The 27,193-nt window shown below is 34.4% G+C and overlaps 3 protein-coding genes across 3 annotated transcripts; 2 read left to right on the top strand and 1 right to left on the bottom strand.

The window, feature by feature from the left end:
- Positions 1–532: 532 nt before the first annotated feature.
- CPT2 (Carnitine palmitoyltransferase 2) lies at positions 533–20,984 on the top strand. The gene is made up of 10 exons (XM_090153637.1): positions 533–816; positions 2,742–2,803; positions 3,237–3,469; positions 3,571–3,734; positions 5,222–5,355; positions 5,418–5,620; positions 7,083–7,541; positions 8,239–8,408; positions 17,459–17,690; positions 20,234–20,984. Exons 1-10 carry the CDS (start codon positions 751–753, stop codon positions 20,566–20,568), a joined length of 2,058 nt encoding a protein of 685 aa, XP_090009763.1. The 5' UTR covers positions 533–750; the 3' UTR covers positions 20,569–20,984.
- Positions 20,985–21,833: 849 nt separating this feature from the next.
- LOC149966634 (defensin-1-like) lies at positions 21,834–24,230 on the top strand. Its single transcript, XM_090153643.1, has 3 exons — positions 21,834–21,857; positions 23,287–23,364; positions 24,010–24,230. Exons 2-3 carry the CDS (start codon positions 23,313–23,315, stop codon positions 24,147–24,149), a joined length of 192 nt encoding a protein of 63 aa, XP_090009769.1. The 5' UTR covers positions 21,834–21,857; positions 23,287–23,312; the 3' UTR covers positions 24,150–24,230.
- Positions 24,231–24,756: 526 nt separating this feature from the next.
- On the bottom strand, positions 24,757–26,688 carry LOC149966633 (uncharacterized). Its single transcript, XM_090171840.1, has 2 exons — positions 26,139–26,688; positions 24,757–25,482 (listed from the first exon to the last, which is right to left on the bottom strand). The coding sequence occupies exons 1-2, from the start codon at positions 26,632–26,634 to the stop codon at positions 25,469–25,471; spliced, it is 510 nt and encodes a 169-aa protein (XP_090027966.1). The 5' UTR covers positions 26,635–26,688; the 3' UTR covers positions 24,757–25,468.
- Positions 26,689–27,193: the final 505 nt, after the last annotated feature.

Genomic DNA, 27,193 nt, shown 5'->3' with positions numbered 1-27,193 from the left:
AGGGTTGGCAGGCAGTAGAAAATAAGGGGGCCTAATCGCTAGCAAGTACGAAGGTACAGGGATCTCCAACCTGTGTAGATTCTATAAATCGTGGTTTCGGTACTCTTATCCGTAACTCCCTGTATTTCTTAAACCAATCCACTTTCACAGTAGTATTGTCTAAACACAATTTGCATCTTCGTGTAGTCTGCTAGATATTTCGCTCAATTACGGAACTCTCAGAATAAAATTATTTTTAATCGATAAAGCACTTAAAGGTGAATAATTAAAGGTAATTTCGTTATTCTCTCTCGCGTCATTTTTGAGAAATATGATCCCTAGCACTAACTCCTCATTTCGTTTTTCTGTAGCATAGACCAAACTTCCTTTTCTGCTTCGCGTTCCCAACGTTATCCAAAAATGTACTTTTCATAATTTTCGTTCTGGCAGATTGGAGCTTTAAGTAAATAGTTTTAAGTGACTTAGTTCCAGACAGGCGAACTATTTTATTATAGCAGTCAACATTTTAGTCATAACTAACCGAAAGTCTTATCATATCCAAACTTATATTAACATTTTGTTTCTAGTGTATTGGCCTTTTATAAAGCGTCCCTAGCTAACACCATATAGCTTATCTGCTAGTTGAAATTACGAGTGTCTAGAGATCAGGTGCACGTTGTTATTAGTGCATATTTTAAATGTTGAGCTGTTTAGCCTGTTACTCTTTGTAAGCCTAGGTATATTCATAGAATTATAGTTGAGCCTACTACAATGAATAATTCCATATTTGGGTTTTGTCATTCTAATGGCTTACGCCAAATTAAATCGATTGGACTTGTAAGTTAAAATTTTATTGTTATGTAAAATTATTTTGTTATAATAAGTTCTATGAAATGTTTTTGTTTGTAGCTTAAAATATTTTCTAAAGGAAAAATTGCAGCCAGAGATTCCAACAGTAGACCGGTTTTGCCCTTTGGGGCTCATGAGAACTGTGTAGGAGCTAGAAATCTGCTTGTTTCAGTAAAATTAATATACATCCAGGGTGCCCTATATGTGAACAGTCATTGCAATTTATAGTGAAATTCTTCACCAATGATTGAGTTATGCAAGTTCTCTCTCCACTGCGGTTAAAGGGGTTTTCCCTTTGTATAGAAATTTCTGGAAGTTAATGGTTTGGAGCTGTTGGCATGAAGGACTTTCAACAACCCTCCTATGCATTGTAACCCGAGATGGCACTTGATTTATACCTGATATATATCAGGTGATATTTTCCAGTTTTAGTCTGAAATCACAAAATGGAGGGTTCTGGGGAAAAATATAAGAAATTTCATTGATATGTTTGTGAAAATATAAGATATTTCGTATATTTTCTAAGAAACACGTGTAATTTTGTAATTACGTGAAGAATTTTGGGGACCACTGAACTAGTCCTAATAAAATATTAGCTAAACTAACCTAAATGCATTCTTGATGCCCATCCGCGTGAACAGAGAGAAAACCAATGAATTAAAAGCATCAAAAGTCTCTAGATGATTTTAAAGATATTAAAATGCTTCATGAAAAATGAACATCTTGTACTCCCTATCAATCTCTTTATCTGCCACACTCCAAACTCCTTATTTAACTTAATCGCGTGCCTTAGGATAAGACTCTCATTCCTTCATTTAACCACTTTATTCAAAATACTATGCAACCTGTACTAGTATAATGATACATGTGGTATTTATTTCCTAAGGAAGTTAAGAAAATCACTTTTTCTTAAGGGTCACTCCACTTAGGAATACTCTTCCGAGAGATGAATCTCCCTTCGTGCCTTACCTCACCAAAGATAATTTAAACTCGTACCCTAGATTCGAATACTGAGAGCTTTCCCATTGACGGTTTTGTTACGAAGCGTTTACCCTTTTCCGGCACGTGACCTCAGAAAAATCGGGCTCCATCGGTTGCGGTAAGGCGCAAACCATGGAGCGAAATTTTTCTGAGTTCCAGCGGGAAGTGGGTTAACGCTATTGGCAACGCGCGAGAGAGTGATTTCGAATCTAGGGTACAAGATTAAATTATCTTTGACCTAACTAAAGAAACATTTTGGGTTGTAACAATTGTTTTTATGAGTATTAAATATTTTCTCATAGTTTTTTAAATAACACTGATGGTGACTAAGACTACTGATAGGTGATTTTGGGAAATGTTAAAGCAATCTGAACAATTTTCAATTAAAATTTTATAATAGAGGTTGAACATAGGTGGTTTCTTCACAGACATTGGCGAAAAACATAATAGCTCTGTCACTAATTATATTTCACGAAATAAAACTTTTGAAAGTCAATTACTGCGTTTGAGTAGTGTATAAAAAAGTTAATTTGGATCTAATTTTCAATCTTTTTAAAAAGCCTGTTACATAAAGCTCTAATAGTCTGTCCCTCATTTTTAGAGATATAAGTGGTGGCATACATCTCTCTCAAGTTTTTTAAATAACACTGATGGTGACTAAGACTACTGATAGGTGATTTTTGGAAATGTTAAAGCAATCTGAACAATTTTCAATTAAAATTTTATAATAGAGGTTGAACATAGGTGGTTTCTTCACAGACATTGGCGAAAAACATAATAGCTCTGTCACTAATTATATTTCACGAAATAAAACTTTTGAAAGTCAATTACTGCGTTTGAGTAGTGTATAAAAAAGTTAATTTGGATCTAATTTTCAATCTTTTTAAAAAGCCTGTTACATAAAGCTCTAATAGTCTGTCCCTCATTTTTAGAGATATAAGTGGTGGCATACATCTCTCTCAAGACGAAGAAAGCAAGGCTTGTCCATTGTTGCGTAAGTATTGTTTGATTTGTGTCATTTAGCTAGGAAATTGGAAATTATATGGAAAAATCTTAAATTCGCATATACTTGAAAACTATGAAGTAATTTAACAAACCAAAACCATGAAAAGTGTAAGAGTCCTCAAAATGTGATTACAATGCCACTCTGAACAACAGTCAGAATTACAAGCTGGTCATTGCTATTAGTTTAATCAGCTATGACAGGGAAGAAAAAGTATCTGAACTCTTTTTTGTCACTGAGTGGTGAAACCTAGTTAAACTAGACTTTTAATTTTAAATGGGAAAAAAGTAATTATTTTAGTTGAAGCATGCTGCTGAAAATCCGGTAAAGTCTCAATAACTTAATTTTCATTTTATTTAATCTGATTAATGTTCTGTGACTCCTGTATATTTAAATTGATGTCCTTTTTGTTTTTATCCTACAGAACTTCAATTTTTAAGAGGAATCAAAGCTCTCTATCTGAAGATGACTATCAGTATATTCAGCGTAGTAAATTGCCATCTATGCATTTTCAGAAAAGTTTACCTAGACTTCCAATTCCAGAACTTTCAAAAACATGTGATAGGTATCTCTCCGCCATTAGACCCATCGTAAATGATGGTCAGTTTAAACAAACTACTAGTATAGTCCAAGATTTTAAAAATAATGAAGGAAAAAGCAAGTTGATTTTTCGATATTTTATCACATGGTCAATTTTTTAAATTTAAATCTCGTTGTAATTTTTTCTTAATATCTGTTTATTTATGTTTATTTTGTAGGTCTGAATGAACAGTTGGTAGAAATCGATAAAAAGAACAAGCATACCAGTTATATCTGTGAGCCATGGTTTGATATGTATTTAAAAGCGAGAGAACCAATTGTCTTGAACTACAACCCTGCCATGGTTTTCAAAATGGATTCAAAGGAAGAGTATAATGAACAAGTAGGTAGCAATAAGGATTAATTCCATGTCAGAGACTTAAAGTTCTTTAGCGTGACTGTATTAAATTTTCAGTTCTTTTTCAGCCACTATATGTAATATATACATACCTCTTACCCCTTGGCACAGTTTTGGTTTTTCCCCCCTTAGATCAGCTGGACTCTTAATACATTTGGGTGAAACAATTGCCATATTTAACCCCAATTATCCGACTTTGACTTAAGCAGGGTTATTGATTTTTTTGACTTTTCTAACTTTTCTAAAAAAAATTAAATTATTTAATTTAAATTGGATTTTTATTTAATGACTTTTCACAATTTGAGAGAAGTGGCAATTTAATTAACTAAAATTTTAATTAATTTTAATTACTATTTAAAAACTAAATTTAATTTATCTTGTATATTTTCTTAAATTGAAGATTTTAATAAAATAATTTGAAATCGTACAAACATGGACATAATCAGGGTTGCCACAGTACCTGGAAATCCTGGTATTCCTGGAAAAGTCAGGGAATTTTAAAAATTTGTCAGGTGCAAATAGGAAACCTTTACTAAGATATAGGTTAAAATGTACAAAATGTTTACACAAAATAAGTCAAGGAAAATCTTTGGAGATGGTCTGGTAAAATCTGAAAAAATGTGGCACCCCTGATAATATTTTTTCATAACAGCTTTCCAATTTGAAATTTTTTTGTACACTAGTTTTAAATGGTGGACATGATACAGGTGTATATGAAAAATGACAATATAGAAAATATTTTTAAGTTTAAAAAACTTTCAATATCAATTGAAAGATTTTAGGAGAGCTTTATTTTAACATGGGAAATTGTTGAGCCAAGGTTTTTGAAATTTTGTTAAACAATTTCTAAATTTATATATTTTTTCATTTATAAGTGAGTTGTTTAAGCATTTCATGATCTATCCCTTTAAAGTTGACTCAATGCAACTAACGCTTGTTTTAATCATAAACGCTTAAATAATGTTTAATTTGGATATTTAAGCTTTTTTCGCAACCAGATAGCAACTTATTAAAATTATATAAAAATATGAACATCGTAAGCTTACCTACCCAAGACTAGTAAAACATACACTAGAGATTCCACCTTACCTAGCAGGCAAATTTCATGTTTGTACTATCCATTTTGTAGATTTGTTGCTGAACCACTTAGAATTCTGAGAAGGTTTTCAAAATGAATTCACAGTGCCCTCCTAATAATGCTTTATATTTAACTGCATAAGATTCGTAACATCTGTCATTGGTTGTACCCTGATTCACAGAGAAATGGAACATTTTTTGGAGATTTGAGTGTGCATGATTGGCTTCGAGCCATCTTGTAGCTCTCCAGAGCATTAAATGCAATATGAACAAATTTATACTGAATACTTATGGAATTACTCAAAAGGAAAAGGCTTAATTACACACTTTACATTCATACACTATTCTAGCTAAACCAATTTTAGAAATGATGAGTATTTGTAAATTTTTTTTAGGTAATTAGAGCTACAAATTTAACTATTTCATCACTGAGATTTTTAAAATCATTGAGGAATAATGTCTTGGAACCCGAGGTATATCATTTAAATCCTGAAAATAGTGACAATAACCGATTTCGCACTGTTACCAGGTTATTATTTTCCTCAAATAATAATTAAGTAGTGAAACCAAAATAATGATTGTTGTTTGTAGGTTAATTCCGGAAACGTTTTCCTGGTATGGTGCGTATTTGTTCAAAGCATTTCCATTGGACATGAGCCAATATAAAAACCTTATGAACTCTACTCGAATACCCAAACATGGAAGGGATGAAATTAGACTTGACACTTCTGGACGTCATATAGTTGTAATTAAGGATGGACATATTTTCAGTTTTGATGTGTTTGATGAGAGTGGTAAGGAAAAAATAAATTTCTATAAGGTTTAGAATTCAAGGCTTAGAGTAAATGCAGATGGGTATAAGTTTGGAATTGGTTCTCATATTAGAACAAAATTGAGAAGTATATAATATGTCACTTACAAGAGATGTATTCGTCTACCTATCTTGCTAATGTTATTCTCGCATTTGGAATATGTACCTACGCCAGCACTTGTTGATTTTTTAAAACACATTTGAAAGATAAAATAGTGGAGAATGAAGATCCTCATGTATTGATTTTCTATTACTATTTCATCCGGGAAATATGGTTTATCAATAGGTAAGTATTCCAATACGGTGTAGTTTTTATATTTTAACTCTTTAAGTGAATCTTTAGATTAGCTAATTTTTTAGCTGTAAGGGGGCATACACAACCACAATTAAATTTGGTGGGAAATTTGCTCCGAACAGAGTGTGTTGAGCCTGCTAGGGTACGTGTTCCATTTATAATCTAAGATGTATTTTGTAAAAGATATAGAAACTTCTCCTTTATCAGGAGGTTTTTAATTATCAATGCTGGTAGAATTTTTAATATCTTAGTGCATGGGTACTCCACTATCAACGAAATTGTTATTGCAAACTTCTTAGCTTAAAGAATTGTCTGGTGGCTTCATTATATTCATAAATTATTTTCAATTACAAATGCTAAAATTTCTGTGTGAAAGCCACTCTGAAGGAAATTACACCAAATTTTTTCATATGAGTCCTGTTTGAAGCATATTTCATGGTATTGTGATCATTGAGTGAAGAATGTTCTCTTTTGGAAATGCACACATTGATTTTTTTGAGGGCTTAACAAAAACCCCTTTTATTTTTGACTTAAAATCGGGTATGATTATTAGGGTTGCTCCAATATATTTTTATAATATCGCTATTGCCCAATATCGGCTTAAAGAAAGCCGATATTGGCCAATAACAGTATTTGAAAAATGTTTTTCAGAAAAGCTTTTAAATATAAGAAAATTCCCACCAACTTAAAACCAACTTAACTAGTTTACTGAAATATGCTGACCACTTAAAACCAACTTAAATGTGAATGCCAACTAAATACCAACTAAAAACCAACTTCTTTTTTTGTAAGGGATGTTTTATAGAAAATTAGAATAAAATGGTATGAAAGTGCACGGAACAATCTTTTATCATGGTTATCACATACACTACAGTTTTGATAGATATCTATGTTAATATCGGCCAATATTTTAGGCCACGAATATTGGTGCATTCCTACAGATTATAGAACAAAGTAGAAAACCAAGGGAAAGCAATTTTTTACTATTTTCTCGTGGTAAGGCATAATCCCAGAAAGCAACCAAATTTAGAACAGCTTTTCTCAGATAGTAATAACATTACAGGTTTGCAATCATTGCCATTTTATTACTAGCCTCATACACTTGGTGTATTATGTATATTTTTATTGCTTATTAGATTATTTTTTATAGGTTCTATACTCCCAGCTAGCCAAATATATGGAAATATAAAATATATAGCTCAGAAACAAACATCAGTTCCTGCACATTCAGTAGGCTACTTGTCAACTCAAAACAGAGATTTTTGGGCTTCTGAAAGAGAGCATTTGGAAAATAATGGAAATGCCGAAACCTTCCGAAAAATAGATAGCGCTATCTTTGTATTGATACTTGATGATGAGTCGTGTGACAGAGATTTTATAAAGATTGCACCGTCATTTCTTCATGGACAAGCTCATAGCCGATGGTTTGACAAGTCATTTCAACTTATTGTTAACAAAGATGGAATCGCTGGAATTAACTTCGAGCATTCTTGGGGTGACGGAGTTGCTGTATTGAGGTATTTCAATGATGTTTTTGCTGACTCAGTGAACAAGCCAAGAGTTCATCCAAATACAACACCTGATTCGAATTCAAAAATTCAAGAATTAAGTAAGCAATTTTTTTTTAATTATTTGATGTATTTATCCCTTACCAAAAAATAAGTTGGCTAAAAACCACTTACGACAACTTGTATTTCAACTTAGTTTTCAGTTTGTATTTGGGACAAATGCCTACTAAAAATAACTTAAATCGTCTTTATTAATCAACTTATTTCCAACTAAACCAGAATCAACTTTTACATTTGACTACTTAAAACCAACTTAAAAATAATATGTAACTTCCTGACTACTAAAAACCAACTAATTACAAACTTAGCAAAAGAAGTATTTTCCTACCAACTGAATAACAACTTATTACCCCTTCAACTAGTAACTTGAAATATGCTGACAACTTGAGCTTACTTAATACCAAGTTAATAGCAACTAATAATGTGTATACAAACTAAATACAAACTGAAATCCAACTTATTTTTTGGTAAGGGTACTTTCATAAGATCGTTATGAGAAATATATCTTTAGTTTTAAAATAAAACTTAAAACCAAGTTCATAAACAAATTAAGAAATATTTCAGCGAATTTACATTTCAAGTTAAAGTTCAATTTATAAAATATTTCATTTCAAATAACAATTGCTGTAGGGCTAAGTCATGTCTGACTTGTAAGCCCTTGCTTCTCATACAACATTGGATTTTAATTATTTTAAAATTGTACACAAGATGGTATATTTACAATGACTTTTCTTTTAGTTTTCCATTTAGATGACAAGTCAAAGGCAGCTATTGATTTATCAAAGAAAAATTATGAAAAAACAATGGATTCACTACAACTTCACGCTAGTCTCAATACTAAATTTACTAGAGATTTCTTAAAAAGTCAAAAAATTAGCCCAGATGCTGTCATTCAGTTAGCATTTCAGGTGAGTTCTAGTAAATTACGCTTATGATTACTAATTAATATACAGATGAACAGTACATATTTTCTTGGCAACTTGTAAGTAGCTATGATACATCTGCCATCTCATTTAAACCTCTGGCCTGAGATGAATTAGGAGTAGGGGTTAGCAGAGGCATGAAGGTTAGCCCAGGACATAATTTCAAGATTTTCAGGGGAATGCCTGTGAGAAATTGATATATTTTTTGATTTTTATCCAGATAGTTAATGCATAATTGCAATATAAACAATACAAAATTAAACAGGATGTTTCCAATGTAGATATATGCAATTTTTTTTGCTCCTATAAATTCAAGGGGGGAGGGGGCAATACCCCACCCAAATGACGTGCCTGTGGTTAGCTCCCATCACCCCACGCGGTTTAAAGGAAATCTGTATGAAAAATTATTGTTCAATGTAAATTTCAATCCATTGCCCTTACCAAAAATTAAGTGGTCTAGGAACTTGGTTTTAAGTTTGTATTTGGAACAAATACCAACTAAATACTAACTAAAACCATACATAAAAACAACTTATTACCAACTAAAACCATACTGCCAACTAAATATCCACTTATTACCCCTTTAACTAGTTTATTGAAAAATGCTGACAACTTAAAACCAACTTAATACCAACTAATATGTGTATACCGACTAAATACAAACTAAAAGCCAACTTATTTTTTGGTAAGGGAGTTGCGGAAATCATTTACGTAAACAGAAAAAAAAAGTCAGAGTACCCTTCCTTGAGGAACTCCGTTATTAATTGGTTTTTCTGATGATCGCTGTCCTGAAATTTCAACATATTGGGATCTTTTTGTCAAATAAGAGTTAAACCAGCGCAAGGTTGAAGGTGCGCTTCCATAATTAGCCAGTTTTTGTAGTAAAATTTTGTGATTAACTGTATCAAATGCCTGCTTAGTTAAATCAATCAATAAGGTACCTGTTATTTTACCCCTATTGGTATTTTCAATTATTTCCTCAATGAGATTTATTGTAAGGAGCACCGTCGAGTGACCTCTTCTAAACCCTGCTTGCTTTTCGTGTATGATGTTATTTTTTTCAAGGTAATTCATGAACTGAGTATTTACGGTAATTTCAAGTGGTTTAGATAGTGCAATAAGAACTTAGATTTGCCTGTAATTCTTTGGCTCTTTTTGGTCACCTTTTTTGTGTATGGGAACAACTTTTGCCACTTTCCGCAGATCCGGGAAGATTGAAGTATTAATAGGACTATTTATAAGTGTAATTTAATTTATCAAGATCTTCACGATGAATGTAGAAACTGCATCCATTCCAACTGCGTTTGACTGACGCATTTTCCTTATCAATTTCTTTACTTCCTTTACTGATACATTTTCAAGTTTAAACTGGTTTCCTGTCCATTTGGTATATTATCGATAATTTGAGAGTCCACGTTATCATTGTTTGTAGCAACTGTGGTTGTTTAGGTGGTTTCCATTTATATTTAGGATAGTTTCTTTTTGCCTTACAGGTTTATTTGTCACATTTAAGTTTATTAATTTCCAGGTTTCTGAGATGTTTTTTGCTTTAGAGAAGTCATTTGCATAGAAGTTTTTCTTTGCTCGTCGTGTTTCTTCTACTACCAAGTTCCTATAAGTTTTCAATTGAGCTTCATGATACTCTGTGTTTAATCTATGACGGTTTCCTTAATGATATTAAATTTTTGATATCTTGGGTAAGCCATTTGGGTAAATATGTATGAACCCTTTTCTGGAGTTTCGGTCGAGTGATGATCTGATAATATCTGTCAATACTTTGCAAGGAATATTTGTATTTGTTTCCTGTAGATCTATACACCCAGTAACTAGTCCACTATTAATTACTTTACTTGTTACGTCGGTTACAAAAAGGTCATTCTTTAAATTATGATGTGTTTGTAAAATGGGTTGTAGAAGTTTGACATCTTTTATATGTACAAGTAACCAAGTTATGGTCAGAGAATCTACAGTTTTCATTTGTAACATTCTTGATAAAGTGCGAGGTATATTTATGATCAATAAGTGTACTTGATTTAGCGGTGATACACTTAAGAAGTTAGGAGTTTTTATCAATTGGTCCAGCGTCAAAGTGCTTGGTTTTCTTTGATAAAGGTCAAGCTAGTAAATTACAATTAAAATCACCAGTTAGAATTGTTATGTGGTTACTCTGTGCAATCTCTTCTAGGATTGGTCCTAGGTCTTCTATAGTATTTTCGTCACTGTCAGGACTGCGATAATAGCAGCCCACACAGACTTTTGGAGAGTTCTTGTAGACCACTTCAATCCAGACTGAGTTATTATCTCGAGTATCATAATTAAAAATGGTTAAGTTAAGTTTATAGTAAATTACAACCCCCACCTCCACAGGACTTGTTTACATTTTCATTTAGACGATCTTTACGATAGAAGTTATAATTATTAATCTGTATAACAGAGTCCATAATTGAAGACTCAAGAAATGTTTTGGATACACACATAATATCCACACCATGTTTAATCATCAGTAATTTTATATCAAGAAAGTGTGCCAGTAAGCAGTTAACATTGAAATGACCAATATTCAATCCCTTCCGTGTTTTTGTTACAGTAATGTCCTGTAGTAAGATTTCTTGCGCTTTTTGTCAGGTTTCATTTGACTTTTCTATTTCTGGCCGTCTGGGCTTGAAATATCTTTGTATATGCAATGGGGAGGGCCAGTTTTCCAGGTCCAATATTGTAGTGTCGTGATTTATCTTGGTGTCGATAATGAAAGACAATTTCCAGCTATGTAAGATTTCATGTGACCTTATCACTGAATTCTCTCTACTCCCAGGGTTTCAAGATATATGTCATCTATTTTTATGTGCAGGGCAATTCGATAAATAATATTCGTATGATGGTGTGTTTGATAACACGGTTGCATTTTTTCTTCTTTTTTGGTATGATTGGTGAGTTTATGACATGTAGTTCTTACTGGCCAATTACTGGGTTTCTCTACTGACGAAGTTTTGTGCCATATATAGCATTTAAAAATGGAATTGGGCTCTTGCGATTTTCTGGTTTTTTTTAATGTCAGTTACGTTTAAGTTTTTGCTTTGAAGATATTCTTTAAGCATTATCTTTTTTTGTATTTGGGGCGAAATTTCCAAGGAAATAGTCACTAACATTATTGTATGGTTTTATTTTGCATGTTGCTAGCTTTCCATCTGGCATTTTCCCAAGTTTTCTTCCCATATTTGTGGGTCTCTTGTGTTTATTATTGTTTGTATTCTTAAATTGTGAGACAATATAGCTTGTTCAAAGGCATGTTTTCAGTTCATTTTATAGTGGTTTGTCTCCATGGATTTTCATTTGAAATATCGTGATAAGGTCATTTATAGGTTACATCCCGATACGATTTTCTTTCATTTGTTGCCAAAGTATCTTGACTATTATTAAAAGGTGGTGGTTGGGAATTTTCCCTGTGTTTTGTTTGTTCACCTATAGTTTTTTGGTTTCGTTCAAGATAAAGATATTCAATCTTTGAGTCAAGTAGTTCTTCATTGCTGCAAATAGGGCTCGGCAAACCGTTAAAATTAACGGTAGGATGAGATGTTAATTGTGATTAACCGAAAAAAAGGTTAATTTTCATCGGTTATTTTTGCTTTTAATATACAAAAGATAATGTTTTGGAGGTTATTTTTTGAAATATATATTTTAAAACCAATAACTTTACACCTTATAGCAAAGGTTTTTCAACTTTATCAATAGGTATTAGAACGTTTAAATTTATTAACATTTAATTGTTTTAACATTTCATAACAGCAATATTTCATAGATTTTTTAAAATATTACAATTATATTACACTGCCGTTAATAAATATTATAATTTTTTGTTAATCGTTTTTTTGTGAAAATATAAAGACTATGCGATCGGTTAACGGCTAGATAAGAATAATAAGTCTTTACATAGGCACAGAATTGTTATTTTTTTAATTATATAAAGCGTTAGGCCGATAGAACGGTAATTTAAATTGAGGTAGCCGAAATTGTTGTATTTCGTCTGATAATATCCTGCTAATGTAATTTCTCAAAACAGATGTTCATTTATAATTTAAATCGAACGTGCTCTGGCTCTCTAGTTACCGTTAGGAAAATTAGGACTGTCTATCCAGGCGGAAGTTCACGGAACTAAAACCAGTTTACAAATTTTAAATTCGTACTAAGTATCAGACGTCAAGGAAACCGTTTGTTTTATTTGCATAACTTGGCGAACCTATGGCGAGTGAGAGGTTTTAAATTGCTAAACCGCTTTCATAATCGTAACACCTTACACATGTTTAAAAGCTTTTCGGTTTCATTTTCGTAACAATCCAGAAGACTTGATTTTAGTTTTTTATCAGATTGTGGTAAACTTTGAGCGATGGTTGTGTTCGTTGGATTTAGAGACTTCATAAGCTCTCTAAATTGTGGATGCTCGACAACTGTGAATGGTTGATCGGTTTCGGCAACCCAGCACTTTAGACAGTTATTTGCGCGTGCAATGGCAGATATTTTATTCTGTGTAATGTATTAAATGCTTATTTATATATTTGCTATATATATTATTACGGTAATCAGTGCAAAATTGGTTCGAAAAGGGCGTCGACTACTTTCAAAAGGGGGTGCCATAACCAAATTCAATATCCAAGTTGTACCCTCTTAATTCAAAACGTTCCTACGCGCCTCAAGGTAATTAGGTTCTGGTTTTAAATTTACCTCCAAATTTCCCAATTTCTGGGTGTTTTTTTCAAGGTGGTATTTTAACTGACGAGGAGTGTACCAGTGGTGTAAATCACCGTATTTGATGAAACCCGAGGGGTATGTAGACCTTGGGGTAACATGAATTTTCACCAAGGGAGAAGTTACGCTGGGCTTCCGTTTTACTATGGCAACCGAAAATGTTTTTGACAACATAAAATGAAAAAATTTACCCTGTGAAAATTTTTGAAAACCCAAAAAAAAATAAAAATTTAGATTTCAACTAAAATGATAAATTTGATCAATTTTGGGTTAAATTCATCAAGTAGCCCTCCTGTGAAACCGAGAAATTCCATGCTTTTTTTAAATGTAGATTTTTTCATTTTAAGTTGTCAAAAACATTTTCGGTTGCCATAGCAAAACGGAAGCCCAGTGTAATTTTTCCCTTGGTGAAAATTCATGTTACCCCAAGGTCTACATACCCCGAGTTTCATCAAAATCGGTGATTTACACCTCGGGTACACTCCTCGTGAGTAGTACCCTGCTGTTTTGTATTTTCATGCATCTTGTATTAACCCCTAGATACGGGAAAATGGCAAATATGATTTATAGCAAGAATGAATTAACGTTAACTGTGAATATTCAAGCCCAACTATAACTTCGTTCGAAACTTATATTTATCGCCTACAGAGAGTGAAATAAACAGGGCCGGACTGACCATTGTGGCGATGTGGCGATCCCCACATGCACCCTAGCCTCAAAAGGCGAAAGGCGCCCCATGAGTAAAACATGGGCGCTTTTATTTAAGCGAAAATACGGCGCCCCAAGACAATCACCACCTGGGCCTTTACCAGGCCAGTCCGGCCGTTTTTTTTTAAAAAAAAAAAGCCCCAGAAACGTTTCGCATCGCTTCGATCTTACGTTTGTTTTCCACTAGCGCGCGCAACGACGCGTTTCTTAGCTTTGAGAAGTACAAAGCTTTTTACGCGCGTAAAGAAAATAACATTATGACGCGCGATAGTGGGAAACAAGCTTTACATGGATATGCACCAATTGAAAATCGCGTGGTTCACTGGTTCGGTTTCGAATGTGATTTGATGGTCACGTGGTACTCGTAAGTCCGTCAGGCCACGATGTCAACCTGCTCTGTTCAATCGGTCATGCTCACCGCTCCAAATGTTGAAGTCCTGAGCGCTCGTAATGTCCCCGAAGGTATACGGGTGGATGCGGCTTTAGGGCCCGTGGCTAAAGTGTGCTCTGCTAGAGTCGCACATGTTAAATTCAATGGGCTAGCTGGGGCATAGTGTGCCACGGCCAGGGATCCTATTCTGTAACTTTAAAATCTATCAAAGGTAGAAAATACATAAAATTTTACTGCGCATGTTGAAAACTATACACATTCGCTTAAACAAAACCAACATTTCCAAACTACCTTTTACCTTTTTTTTGGCCTACTTGTTTATCAAAAAGGATGAAAGCACGCTGAGGTCGCGAGGATTTTCGTAATTGATATAAAAGCAAGTTTGCATATAGACAAAAACCCAAATATACACGTCAAGTAAAAAGCGCAATTTATTCGCTTAGCGAATGCCACTGAGCGGCGAGTTGGTAAAGGCCGAAAACAGAACGTAGGCTAGCATGAACAACGACGTAACGCTGGAAAATGTCCATAGGGAATATCGACCTTACATGGTTCAATAAAGTCTGTAATGACAATAATAATGGAATTGGGTTTACCTACTTTTCACAATAATAGCAAATAGCGAGCCCTCCATCAATCTTGAAATGATCCCACTCAAAGCTACGGGTTGTTTTCTCAACGAGACCTTGCGCCATCATATTACTCTTTAAATTTATTAACTATTAACGCTAGCTTGTAAATGAAAACCTCTTCGACAACCGACTAACTGACGCGATAGATTCGGTTAACATTAACTTGTTTAAAATTTTCGTAATTAATCGATGTAATATACCATTACTCAAAGTCTAAATTTGTATATCACAAAAAAATAAAAATAACCGATAAATAAATTATTTACCTACCTATACATCGGTACATTTTAACGATTATAAAGAAACTGGGATGTTTTTTTAATCTAAAATATATTTGGTAGTTTTTTTCTGATAATATTTTGCTTCCGTTAAATTATTGAATTATGATAACAAAATAATTGGTTATTTTTATTTCATTTTTTAGGGTAGAGTTCAAAATGTTAAAGTTAATCCATTGTTGTATTATAAATTTATTTAAACACAGTGTAACTACATGTTGTTAAAATTAGCCGTTAACCGATTAACGGGTGTAAAAAATTAACAGTCCATAAATTAACGATGATACATAGTGGTATTGAATAAATTAATTTCGAAAAATTAAAAATATTTAATACATTAAATAACTCTTACCCGTTTGCCGAACCCTAGCTGCAAAAGATGTGGCAGAAGCTGTACACTGTTTAAAAAGTCTTTGACAGGTGAAATTTTTGCCCTCTTTTTAATTCTGCTAGCAAACTATAATAGATAGATCGATGAAACCAATTGCAACTATTATTTATTTTCCAATATCTTTTGTTATTTATCGGTTTCGTCCGCAAAAAATTAATAGTTTTGGCGGGTACTGTCAAAACTCATTTTTGACAACTTTTTAAATATTATTAGGTTAGTTGGATTAATATCGGTTTGACGATATTTGATGCGTCAGGCTTGGTCCAGGTGCTGTCCTCTAGGTTTCGTTATAGATGGCCCATAGCTTTTTTTGGTATGGCGTTGGGGAGGTGAGTGCGTGGCGCCGTCAGGCACCAATACTTAGAATACATTCGACGTTGAATAAGTCAACATCAGACAGAAGATATATAATATGACATAGTATGGTTAAAAAAGCCTAAAATGCGTTGAAATACGCGAAAAATTCCCAACCCTTCAAAAATAGTACTGTTTTGCATTTCAGCCTTTTTCTTTTTCGTCATCAGTCCTACGTTATCCTAAAAGTATTAAAATCTAGGAATTTAAAGAATCATCCTCGTCATCAGCCTTACCTCAACCAACACGTACACAAATCTCGAAATATTTCGTATTTTACGTTGTAAAAATTGCTGGCAAGTAACAATTTTACATTGATCATATCTTTTTAAATAATAAATTGCGGTTAAAACTTTTTTCATTACTGTAATCCTTGACAAATAACAAACCAAAAAAAAACAAAAGTACCTATTGTTAAAAAATCCCCATTGATTTTACGTAAATTCGTGAATTATGCAATTTGACTTATATGATTTATATCGGTATAAATAAGAACCGATCGACGCGACTGAGAACGACCAAACGGGTATTTTACGTTTCCAAGATGTACTCTTTCTCAAATTTTGTAGGCGGTGCTAATTTTACAGAGAAGTCTTAGTCGCCATCTGTGGGTCATTATCGTAGTGATTTTAAAAAAAAAGTCATAGGTCGTTTCGTCCACTGCCTTTCTATGAGCCGGGAAAATTTCGACTGCGGATTAAACTACTAAATCACAAGATAAAAGTGAAATATTTGAACGGAATTAGTAAAGATGTCGTAATTAGTTGTGTAACTGAAATTTTAGACGAGAAAATATATTTAATGAACGGATTGAATAGTGTTTTACCGAAATCCTGGAAAGAAACGACAAGGCTTAATGACTCATCTGCTAAAACTGGTAGTTGTTCCTATTTTGAAAACCTGGGTTATTGAATTTTTCTCAACTCCAAATATTTGAAAACTAGCCCCGAGACATGACCCTAGAATACAATTCGAAATGGGCCAAAGGTCACATTCAGTTCCGATAGTTCTGTGGTAGCTTGGTCCTTTTCGGTATCGAAAGTGTAGCAATGATCATGCCCAATTGTTTATCCTTTAAATATAAATACTTAGCAAGTGTGCTATGCTAATGCATATTTTAGAATTATTTACCCGCAGAATCAGTTGACAACTTCTTGGGTGATGAGACAATTGGAAAATAATATTCCTCTGCCCTGGTAATTCTTTTACCTTATTTATGAATAACTACCAGTTGTTCTTGCGTTATGCACTAACTTTACACTCAGGTCTGTTAATCCTGCATTAATAATTGCGCTCCTAATAATCATTTCTACTAAATTTGGAGCCAAGCTGAAGTTAGAAAAATCCTTACTTCCTTCTACACCCGCCATTTTTATGATACGTTTCGGTGGGGGGGGGGGGGGGGAGATACGTTCGCCCTGTTCTCCTCACTTTGCTACGCCACTGAATCCCATAAAGGTTTTGGCCAAACGGCCCGAGCCCCTCCAATAATTTTAGAAACTCTACGCCTATGCTTATATACATAATGTTTTTCCTTTTAGCTTGCGTATCATTTACTGTATAAGACTAAAACTGCAACATATGAAGCATGTAGTACAGCTGCTTTTAAACATGGTAGAACTGAAACAGTAAGACCAATTACTATCCAAACGAATGCTTTTGTGGATGCAATTACTACTCCTGTGAACAAAAGAAAGCCTGAATCAGAACTGAGAGCTCTTATTGAAGACTGTTCTAAAGTACATGGAAATCTTACAAAGGAAGCTGCAATGGGTAAATAATTTTTGTATGACTTCATTAATTCTTGGAATAGTTCTCTATAACTTTTTAATATGTATGTTAAAGAGTCCCTTGATGTATGTAACCTAAAATACAAAAAAAAAGATACGTTTTGGTGGCACTTTAGATGGACGTTTCTGTGTTTAGGGAAAATTTTTAACCTCATTTTTTTCTAAATTCCAACCCCACCTCCAAGTCCACATTTTATTCATTAATCTGTTATAGAGAGCTGCAGAGCAGTGAAAATACCATACCGTTTCCGGTCCGTTTAACTTTCTCGCCTATTATTTCCTTCCGTTTCCGGTCCGCTTGGTTTATCGTCCGTTTCCGGTCCGTTTAGTTTCTCTCCTATTATTTCCGTCCGTTTCCGGTCCGCTTTGTTTCTCGTACGTTATTTCCCTCCGTTTCCGGTCCGTTTTGTTTATCGTGCGTTATTTCCGTCCGTTTCCGCTCCGGTTTATTTCTAGCCCATTACTAACGTCCGCTTCCGCTCCGGTTTATTTCAAGCCCATTATTTCCGTCCGTTTCCACTCCGTTTTGTTTGCCACCTATCATTTCGGTCCGTTTCCGCTCCGTTTCATTTATCACCAATATTTTCCGTCCGTTTCCGCTCAGTTTGTTTCTCCGATATTATTTCCGTTCGTGTTCCGCTCCTGTTTTATATTTTGCTTTCCCTCAGTATACACTCTTTTTAGAAACGTTTACTGGGCGCCGCCATTATCGTACAGAAAACCAACGAGCCAGCCCTCTACCGCAGAAATTTCATCCCCCCAAAACCGGTTTTCTCATCACCCTCCCCGTAGACTGTAAGGTAATGGCGGTCGATTGTTAAGGCGCGTTTAAGAATCTATAGTCTTGAAAAATGAGGAAAAATTATTTTATTTTCCTGAATACAGAAATTATTTCTATTGAATTGAAAGTAAAACTAAAACTTTACCGCAAGCCGGGTCACACCGCCAATTTATTCCCCCTTTTCGCCAAACGGCCTTTGTACCTTTTGCGATTCTGCGCATTGAAGTACGCAACGTAGTCGTAGAGAAAAAGGCTTCAGTTGCAGTTATGTTTCCCACGAGCCGGTGAAGAAGGGGGATTATGATCTCACTGTCTGGAAAAGTGGGAAACCCAATCAGCAGCCAAGAGAGAAATGAAAACAATGTCCATGCTTCAATATACGACGTTTTTTTCGAAAATTCGCTCCGATCCCGTTCCATTACAAAGGTTTTGGAAAATATTACTCCGATTCCGTTCCGTTACAACGATTTTTCGGAAATTTGCTCCGATCCCGTTCCATTACAAAGGTTTTGGAAAATATTACACCGATCCCGTTCCGTTACAACGATTTTTCGGAAATTTGCTCCGATCCCGTTCCATTACAAAGGTTTTGGAAAATATTACACCGATCCCGTTCCGTTACAACGATTTTTCGGAAATTTGCTCCGATTCCGTTCCGTTACAACGATTTTTCGGAAATTTGCTCCGATTCCGTTCCGTTACAACGATTTTTCGGAAATTTGCTCCGATTCCGTTCCGTTACAACAAATTTTCGGAATTTTGCTCAGATTCCGTTCCGTTACAACGATTTTTGGGAAATTTGCTCCGATCCCGTTCCATTACAACGATTTTTCGGAATTTTGCTCCGATTCCGTTTCGTTACCACAAATTTTCGGAATTTTGCTCCGATTCCAATCCGTTCCTCTACTTTCTTAAAAATTTGCTCCGATTCCGTTCCAGCTCCGCGGAACGGAACGGAGTCCGCGGAAACGGAATAATTTCCGCTCCGTTGCAGCTCTCTAGTCTGTTAGTCTCAATTGGAGAGTCTAAAAATTCTATTGTTCCCTTAATAATATTGCCTACTGTGAAAAGTAGATTTTATCTTAGCACAAGATGGTGTTAGATTCTTTTGAGATATCTAAGAAAGCCAACTTATTATAGCCAAATTTTAAAATGGAGTCTTGACATTTTCCAGCATTAAATCTTTTAATATTTCAAATTATTTATAAATTATATTGTTATTACTAAATCATTGATTCAGAGGGTCAGATAATTTCTAAATAAATGTGTAACACTCTCAGGATAAGCCGGTCCATAGATGGGACAAGACAGCCAGAGAAATATCACATATGGGCTAAATAAAGGTTGGCAGGGTATATATTGGAATGGGAAAAGATTTAAAAATGTGAGAATTGAGGGAACTTAAGCACTAGAAAAGGCATATTAATTTTTAACCACTTGTCAAAAATGCAACTTACACCTACATATATGTTATAATATAAAATATGGACAGTATGAAAGGAGTGTTCTTACCCACTTTAGTCTTCTATATCATAATCAGAGCATCATTCAGTGAATCTTTAGCTTTTGGGGTATAAGAATTTTTTAATTATGTCACTCTTGACACTACAATACATTTAAGTTTGTGGACGGAGTATGACATGTATATTTTTAAACACTGAGCTCACTAGTTGTTTCGTTGACCTCTTTCATGATTTACTACTCTTTATTACAATACGCATTGTTCACTCAACTTTATTAAACAGGTCAAGGCTTTGATCGCCATCTTTTTGCATTGAAGGATTTAGCAGTAAAAAGGAACCTGGAACTACCAGCGCTCTTCCAAGACCCAGTTTACAGTTTTGCAACTTATTATAAAATGTCTACCTCAACTTTATACGGACCTAGCTTTATTGGTGGTGGTTTTGGACCAGTAGTGCCTGATGGCTTAGGAATTGCTTACGCCTTTACTGAACCATGGGCTTTAGGTACTTTAGTGTCTGGGTACAAAAATGAAAAGAATCCATGTGATTATTTAAATGCCTTGGAAAAAGCTGTGGATGAAATTTATAATGTGCTTGCAGCTACCAAAGCCAAGTGATATTTTAACCAAATTAATTAAATGTGCCTTAATATAAATTTTTATGGTAATTACTAGCACATTTTAATTTTTATTAAAGTAAGCTTAAAAAATGTATTTTAAGTTATTTGATATTAAATCAATGATCAACGTACCTGATGTGTATGTTTTAAAGTATTTTTTATTCAGTTTATCTACTAAATGTTTACTTAAGTAAAAATTATTGAATCTAAAGAATGTATTCCATAATATAAATATTTATTTTAATGATGTGATTAACAGTTAACATTAAAGTGAAAGAGTATATCTTAAAAATAACTTGATCATGGTTAAAGTAGTAGTAATGTATTAAGTACAGTTCTTGTTATTATGGTAGTTTAATTGAAGATTACCAATTGACTGTAAATTAAGATAATTTTATAAAGGATTTAATCTATACTTGGCTATTTGCATTCAAAAAATATTTGTTGGTGTCAATCAACTTCTGGCGAATCCAATTAATTTGAGTCCTACTTATCCAACAAATTTTCTATAACACTTGTGAATGATAAAATTAGCTATAACAATAAATCTTTTGGGAAGATATGGTAAGTTGTGAGGAAAATGGACTATTTTCACACATTCAACTGTGCAGTTTAAATATTTATACATGAGTTTTCTTTGGGTCTGCATGAGCTAAATTTGAGGTCTTCCAATAGCATTATGGCATCTGTTCTTCTCTGCTGTACTATTTCCTGTATAAAATTTGAAAATGAGGTTTAATTTGTTAACATTATCATTTAGACAAAAACAAAAGCTGTCAGCTGCTTAGTAATAACGATATTATTATAATGCCTGTCATTTTTGTTTTATTCATATACTTTAATTTTATGCCAACAAAACGTTTTGGAGCGAGTTGAGGGACATCAACTCTACAATCCTAAACATGGTGAACCAGACTCCTTAAATCGAACGTAGTATAGTTCATCACAAATGCAAGTTTCCTAAGAAAAAAAAGGCAGGTCAGTGCTAAAAAACAACTTACCAAATTTTCATATTAAAATGTGCTGAACTTTTGGTGTTTTCTTTTGATGACACAGACCTTATTTACAGGTTAGGATGCCAAGAAAATCGATTACGCTGAAGATAAGATAATTTATAATATAGAGAAATTGTACCTACCAAGTTGAAACTATCTTATCTAGTCAGTAGTGGTGTGTTATTTGTAACTCTACTTATTCTGTTATGAAAAATGACACCTGTGCGTTGGAAATCCACTATATAAATGCTGTACATTGTTAAATTTGTTATTTCCTCTCTGGCTAACATTGGTAAGTTTTAAACTCAAAGGTTTGTTACTTTTTGTCCATGGTTTCCATATTGTCTTAATTTTTATAATTGAACTACCAAAAATAAATATTTCATACAATGTATGTAATGTTATTTTTGAAACTAAACGTTAAAAGTTTAGGGTGAAGTGAACTACAGCGGCCTCATTGAATTTTATATTAATTTTGGTGGCGCCTGATAGACCTTGCCACGTAGATGCCGAGGGTATCTTTTATTTTGGCCGCAAATGAGTATTTAATTGTTTAATTTAATTTTTTTAATTTTAAAAAATTCTCATTTTCATTGAATTTTATATTAATTTTGGTTGCGCCTGATAGACCTTGTCACGTAGATGCCAAGGGTAATTTTTATTTTGGCCGCAAATGATTATTTAATTTTTTAATGTAATTTTAAATTTCAAATTTCAAATTTTTGGGCATTTTCACGTGTTTCGTTGTACTTATTTCCGTCGTGTGTTCGCTGACACCACAGTTTCGGTGTCCTAATGAATTCCACGTGATATTCCCTTTTTTTATCAAACCAATTTTCTCGGTTTTTTTGTATTTTTGGGCCACAAAGTGATATCCCCGTACTTTATCAAATCTTTTACAGTTTTTGTTCATTTTCTCGGTGTTTTCTATTATTGGGCCACTTTGTTTCTGGTTGAGATTAAAAGTATATACTTGATGCGTAAGGCTTGGTACTGTCCTCTAGGTCGCGTTATAGATGGCCCATCGCTTTTTTTAGTATGGGGTTGGGGAGGCGCTGCGCGCCCCCAGCGCTTGAGCGAAGCCAGTGCGCGGCGCCGTCAGGCGCCAATACGGGGAGTTTAGTAACGTCTTTTACGTGTTTTGGAAGTAATTATCTTCGTCGGGTTGTCGCCTACACCACGGCTTGTTACTGTTTGTTTAGGTTTCCACTCTACTAACTTTTTAACATTAAGTTAATTAATTTAATTATCATTTGCGGCCCAAAAAATTAGTTTCGTAATCTACGCGTCAAGTGCTACATTCTCCGCCACCCAAAAATACAAAAACACGGTAATTCCCTAAAATTTTAACATTTTTAACATTAAGTTAATTAATTTAATTATCATTTGCGGCCCAAAAAAATTAGTTTCGTAATCTACGCGTCAAGTGCTACATTCTCCGCCACCCACAAATACAAAAACACGGTAATTCCCTAAAATTAGTACATTTTTAACATTAAGTTAATTAATTTAATTATCATTTGCGGCCCCAAAAAAATTAGTTTCGTAATCTACGCGTCAAGTGCTACATTCTCCACCAAAAAAAAACGCGAAATTACATGAGGCCGCTGTAGTGCAATTTTGCCCAAAATTTGGTTGAATGTATTGTGTAAATGACTGACTGGTCTATTAATTTGTTACATTTGTCTATCCATTGTTGATTTTAAATAAAAAATTTGCAGTTTCCTCAATCCTTAACAGTATAAAAATGAAAGCAAGCGTTATCTTAGTGTTAACTTTGATCGTCCTCTGCTCAATTGGTATGTCAATATAACCACAAAATTATTGTTTCTGTACTACCTTTCTTTAAAAAACACTCAATGTTGATTACCGCGGCTTATAATTTAGCAATACCTTGTTGGTGGTTTTAAATTTTATGGCGCAGCACTTAAAGTATAGTTGCCAAACTTATGTATTTCATATCTATAGGTGGGCTGACATGAAGAAAAATTAGTTTTATTATAAAAAGTATTGATTCACACTGTAGAATTTGAATTTATTTATATCTCTGGTCTTGTGTACCTCTACTAATAGTTCTTTCTATAAAGTAACACGGCCTTCTTGTTTTGATGTAGCTCTTACGTCACTATATTTACCTTTTCCAACACTACGAGTGCATGCTTGAAACTTGAGGAGCTTTCTATTTTTTAACGCTTGCACAAATCTCGCGTGCTAAGATAATTCTACCAAAGCCAAGTCTTGTGATAAGCGTAAAAAATTTATAGAAAGAACTATTATGTGGAGAAATTTTAAGGGAAAAGAAAACTGCACAAGACTGGAGATTGGTTTCATTATTGCATGGGGTGACCACACAGCCCGGTCTAGCTGTGTGTATGGTTTTCACATTGTGGGTCAACATTTTAATTATTTCACTATAATATCGTATCATTTTGATTATTATGTAGCTACTGAAATGGTGGATGCTGGATTTGGTTGTCCATTTAATGCGTACGAATGCAATCGCCACTGTCAGTCGATTGGTCGCAAGGCTGGTTTTTGTGCTGGAACTTTGAGAACCACCTGCACATGCGTTAAATCAAGATAATATATTTTTAAACATATAAAAAATGTTGTTAAAACCTTTGTCTTTTTTTAAAATAAAGGTTATTTTGTTTCAAATGAAAAATGTATTAATTTTAATTTCATGGAAAGGTATAGTTCCCTTACCAAAAAATAAGTTGGATTTCAGTTTGTATACACATTATTAGTTGATATTGAGTAGGCTCAAGTTGTCAGCATATTTCAAATTACTATTAAAGGGGTAATAAGTTGTTATTCAGTTGGTAGGAAAATACTGCTTTTCCTAAGTTTATAATTAAATGGTTTTTAGTAGTTAGGAAATTACATAATATTTTTAAGTTGGTTTTTAGATGTTTCCCTAGTAGGATTTAAGTTGCTTTTAAGTAGTTAAATGTAAATGTTGATTCTGGTTTAGTTGGAAATAAGTTGATTAATAAAGAGGATTTAAGTTATTTTTAAGTAAGCATTTGTCCCAAATACAAACTGAAAACCAAGTTGAAATACAAGTTGTCCTAAGTGGTTTTTAGCCAACTTATTTTTTGGTAAGGGAAGCGCTTTAAAAATACCACTATGCAAGGTGGTCAGAAATTGATTATCTACCAACTAAAATGGTATAATGGTGAAAGCCCCAGCTTCAATTGTAGCTTCAAATCTGTTGTTTTTGAAGTAAATTAACCAGACTATAGTGAGTTTAGTAAAATTTCAGATAGTTTATAATTTTGCAACCGAGTATCACATTGAGAGTATTATTCCAACCTTAAGAAATAATTTTATGTTAACAGGAAAGGTTGTGTAGTGGTTAGCACTTCCGTCTCGAAGCAAGAGGAGCCCCCTTGTGGCATGGGGTGAAAACTTGGAACAACTCCAGCATTGAATTTGAAACTCCCCCCACCTTTCTAAACCAGCTCACCTTAATTAAAGGCATTAAAAGTGGGCCTAAGCTGCTGCCTCGCTGATTATTATTAATATCCACTGAAGCAATTTACAATTCCTTTTTTTTTATACTTCTACCCTTTGGACATTTTTTGTAACATTCAACATATGCCTAGTTATTATTATTATTATTGATGAAGGGGTGAAGGGCTTTGGAAATGCCCGTTCGCGCACGTCGACCAGAGGTCCATTGTGCAAAACCCGAACCTTAAGACTTAAAAAGTCCAATATCCGACACAAAACGGAGAATCCTCTTGGCCGGCATATTATAGAAATCAGAAGTTTCCAGTTGATGCATACCAAGATGCTCGAATCTTTGGGCCGCGTAGTAATCGCACCTACAAAGCGCATGAGAGGCGGTTTCCTCCTCAGCCTGACATGCCCTACAGATTGGATCATCACTGATTCCAATCAGGTGAAGATGTCTGTTAAGGTGACAGTGACCTGTTAGTAGGCCAATGACCAACCTGATATTAGATTTGGAAAGCGAGAGCAGCTCCTTAGCTCTCTGCCTAGAGGGGCCCGAGATAAACTCTTTAGCCTGCCTTTGGCCATCCATCTCAAGCCAAAGCTTTAGTTGACGGTCAGTCATGGAGTTAGAGATAAGGCCGCGAACTATGCTAGAGAAGATAGGAACGGCAGGTTCAGGACCAAAGAACCCAGCCTCTGCCCCCTTCTTGGCTAAGACATCGGCCCTCTCATTACCATAGTACCCCCGATGGCCAAGAACCCAATAGAGCTGAACTTTATCATTGGTGCCTAGCTCCGAGAGGAGGTTCAAACAGCTGTAAACCAGTTTTGAAGAAACCTGGGCTGCTTGACTCTCCGAATAAATTTGGATAACCTTGCCATGAAGCTTCTTCTTAAGACAAAAATCAACACAGAAGCAGATAGCGGCAATTTCCGCCTGGAAAACACTAGCATAGACACCAAGGCTTTCAAAGAAGCCGAGATTGCTAGTAAGAAAATACATCCCCGAACCTGAGCCAGAGCGGGTCTTAGACGATTTCTCCTCTGGCCCCGAGGGTACTATGATTGGCCCACTCTGTACGGCTTGGAAAATAAGTATTGAAGGACTTACTAAAATGCAGCTTCGTAGTCATCAAATCAGAACCCATGAGATATACAGGTAACTGACATGAAATTTCCCGAAAGATCTTGGTGTGGCTATTATCCCAAGTATTCGCCTTCCACCAACCATTCTGGTTGAGCCTATAGGCTCCCATAGCAGCAGCTTCCTCTATAAAAAGATGAAGAGGAAGAATGTTCAGGAGAATTTCTAGAGAAGCACTTGGGGCTGTTCTCATAGCTCCTGTGATGCTGACACAAGCCAGCCTTTGTAGGGTGCGCAGATCGCTCTGCACAGTCTTAATTCGGACTCTTGGCCACCAGACCACTGCAGCATAGGAGAGCAGTGGTCTGATGATCATGGTGTACAGCCAGAAGGCCACTTTAGGGCTAAGCCCCCATGACCTGCTAACTGCACTCCTAGTCCTCCAAAGTAACATCTTGGCCTTCTTAACTACACAGTCAAGGTGAGGCTTCCACTTAAAAAACAACAAAACAAGGATGAACATAAAATAAAATAAAATTACGTAATAAAAAGACTGGATACTTCATGGCTAAAATTTATATATTTTTATTTACATGGGCGAGCTTTCGGACCGTGGTCCCTTTTCAAGCCGAGGATTACAAATGAAAATTAAAAATGAACAATCATAAGATTTCACAAAAATACATTTTTTATACCAATTTTACGCCAATCATGTAAATGAGAACGTTGGACATAAAATACTCTGGGAAAATGCCAAAATATTATCAAAGGAAAATAATTGGTTTAAAAGGAATTTTAAGGAGGCAGCATATATTAAAAATAAGGGGGAATTAAACCAAGATAAGGGGCAGGTAGATATAAAAAATTGGGGAAAATTGATAAGGCGTAAAATTGGTATAAAAAATGTATTTTTGTGAAATCTTAGGATTGTTCATTTTTAATTTTCATTTGTAATCCTCGGCTTGAAAAGGGACCACGGTCCGAAAGCTCGACCATGTAAATAAAAATATATAAATTTTAACCATGAAGTATCCAGTCTTTTTATTACGTAATTTTATTTTATTTTAAATTCTAAAGCTATG

The sequence above is a fragment of the Leiobunum rupestre genome, chromosome 1 (genome assembly GCF_980474605.1).
Source record: "Leiobunum rupestre chromosome 1, qqLeiRupe1.1.hap1, whole genome shotgun sequence".
NCBI classification, from domain to species: domain Eukaryota; kingdom Metazoa; phylum Arthropoda; class Arachnida; order Opiliones; family Sclerosomatidae; genus Leiobunum; species Leiobunum rupestre.
The sequence above is the reverse complement of the archived record's forward strand: the minus strand, read 5'-3'. Positions and strand labels throughout refer to the sequence as shown.

Bases quoted from the DNA above. Each gene is read 5' to 3' on its own strand.
- CPT2 (XM_090153637.1), top strand. From the start codon at position 751: ATGAATAATTCCATATTTGGGTTTTGTCATTCTAATGGCTTACGCCAA. The intron at 5,356-5,417 runs GTTATTATTTTC...TGTTGTTTGTAG, and splicing joins CGATTTCGCACTGTTACCAG to GTTAATTCCGGAAACGTTTT. The intron at 7,542-8,238 runs GTAAGCAATTTT...CTTTTCTTTTAG, and splicing joins TTCAAAAATTCAAGAATTAA to TTTTCCATTTAGATGACAAG.
- LOC149966634 (XM_090153643.1), top strand. From the start codon at position 23,313: ATGAAAGCAAGCGTTATCTTAGTGTTAACTTTGATCGTCCTCTGCTCA. The intron at 23,365-24,009 runs GTATGTCAATAT...ATTATTATGTAG, and splicing joins GATCGTCCTCTGCTCAATTG to CTACTGAAATGGTGGATGCT.
- LOC149966633 (XM_090171840.1), bottom strand. From the start codon at position 26,634: ATGTTCATCCTTGTTTTGTTGTTTTTTAAGTGGAAGCCTCACCTTGAC.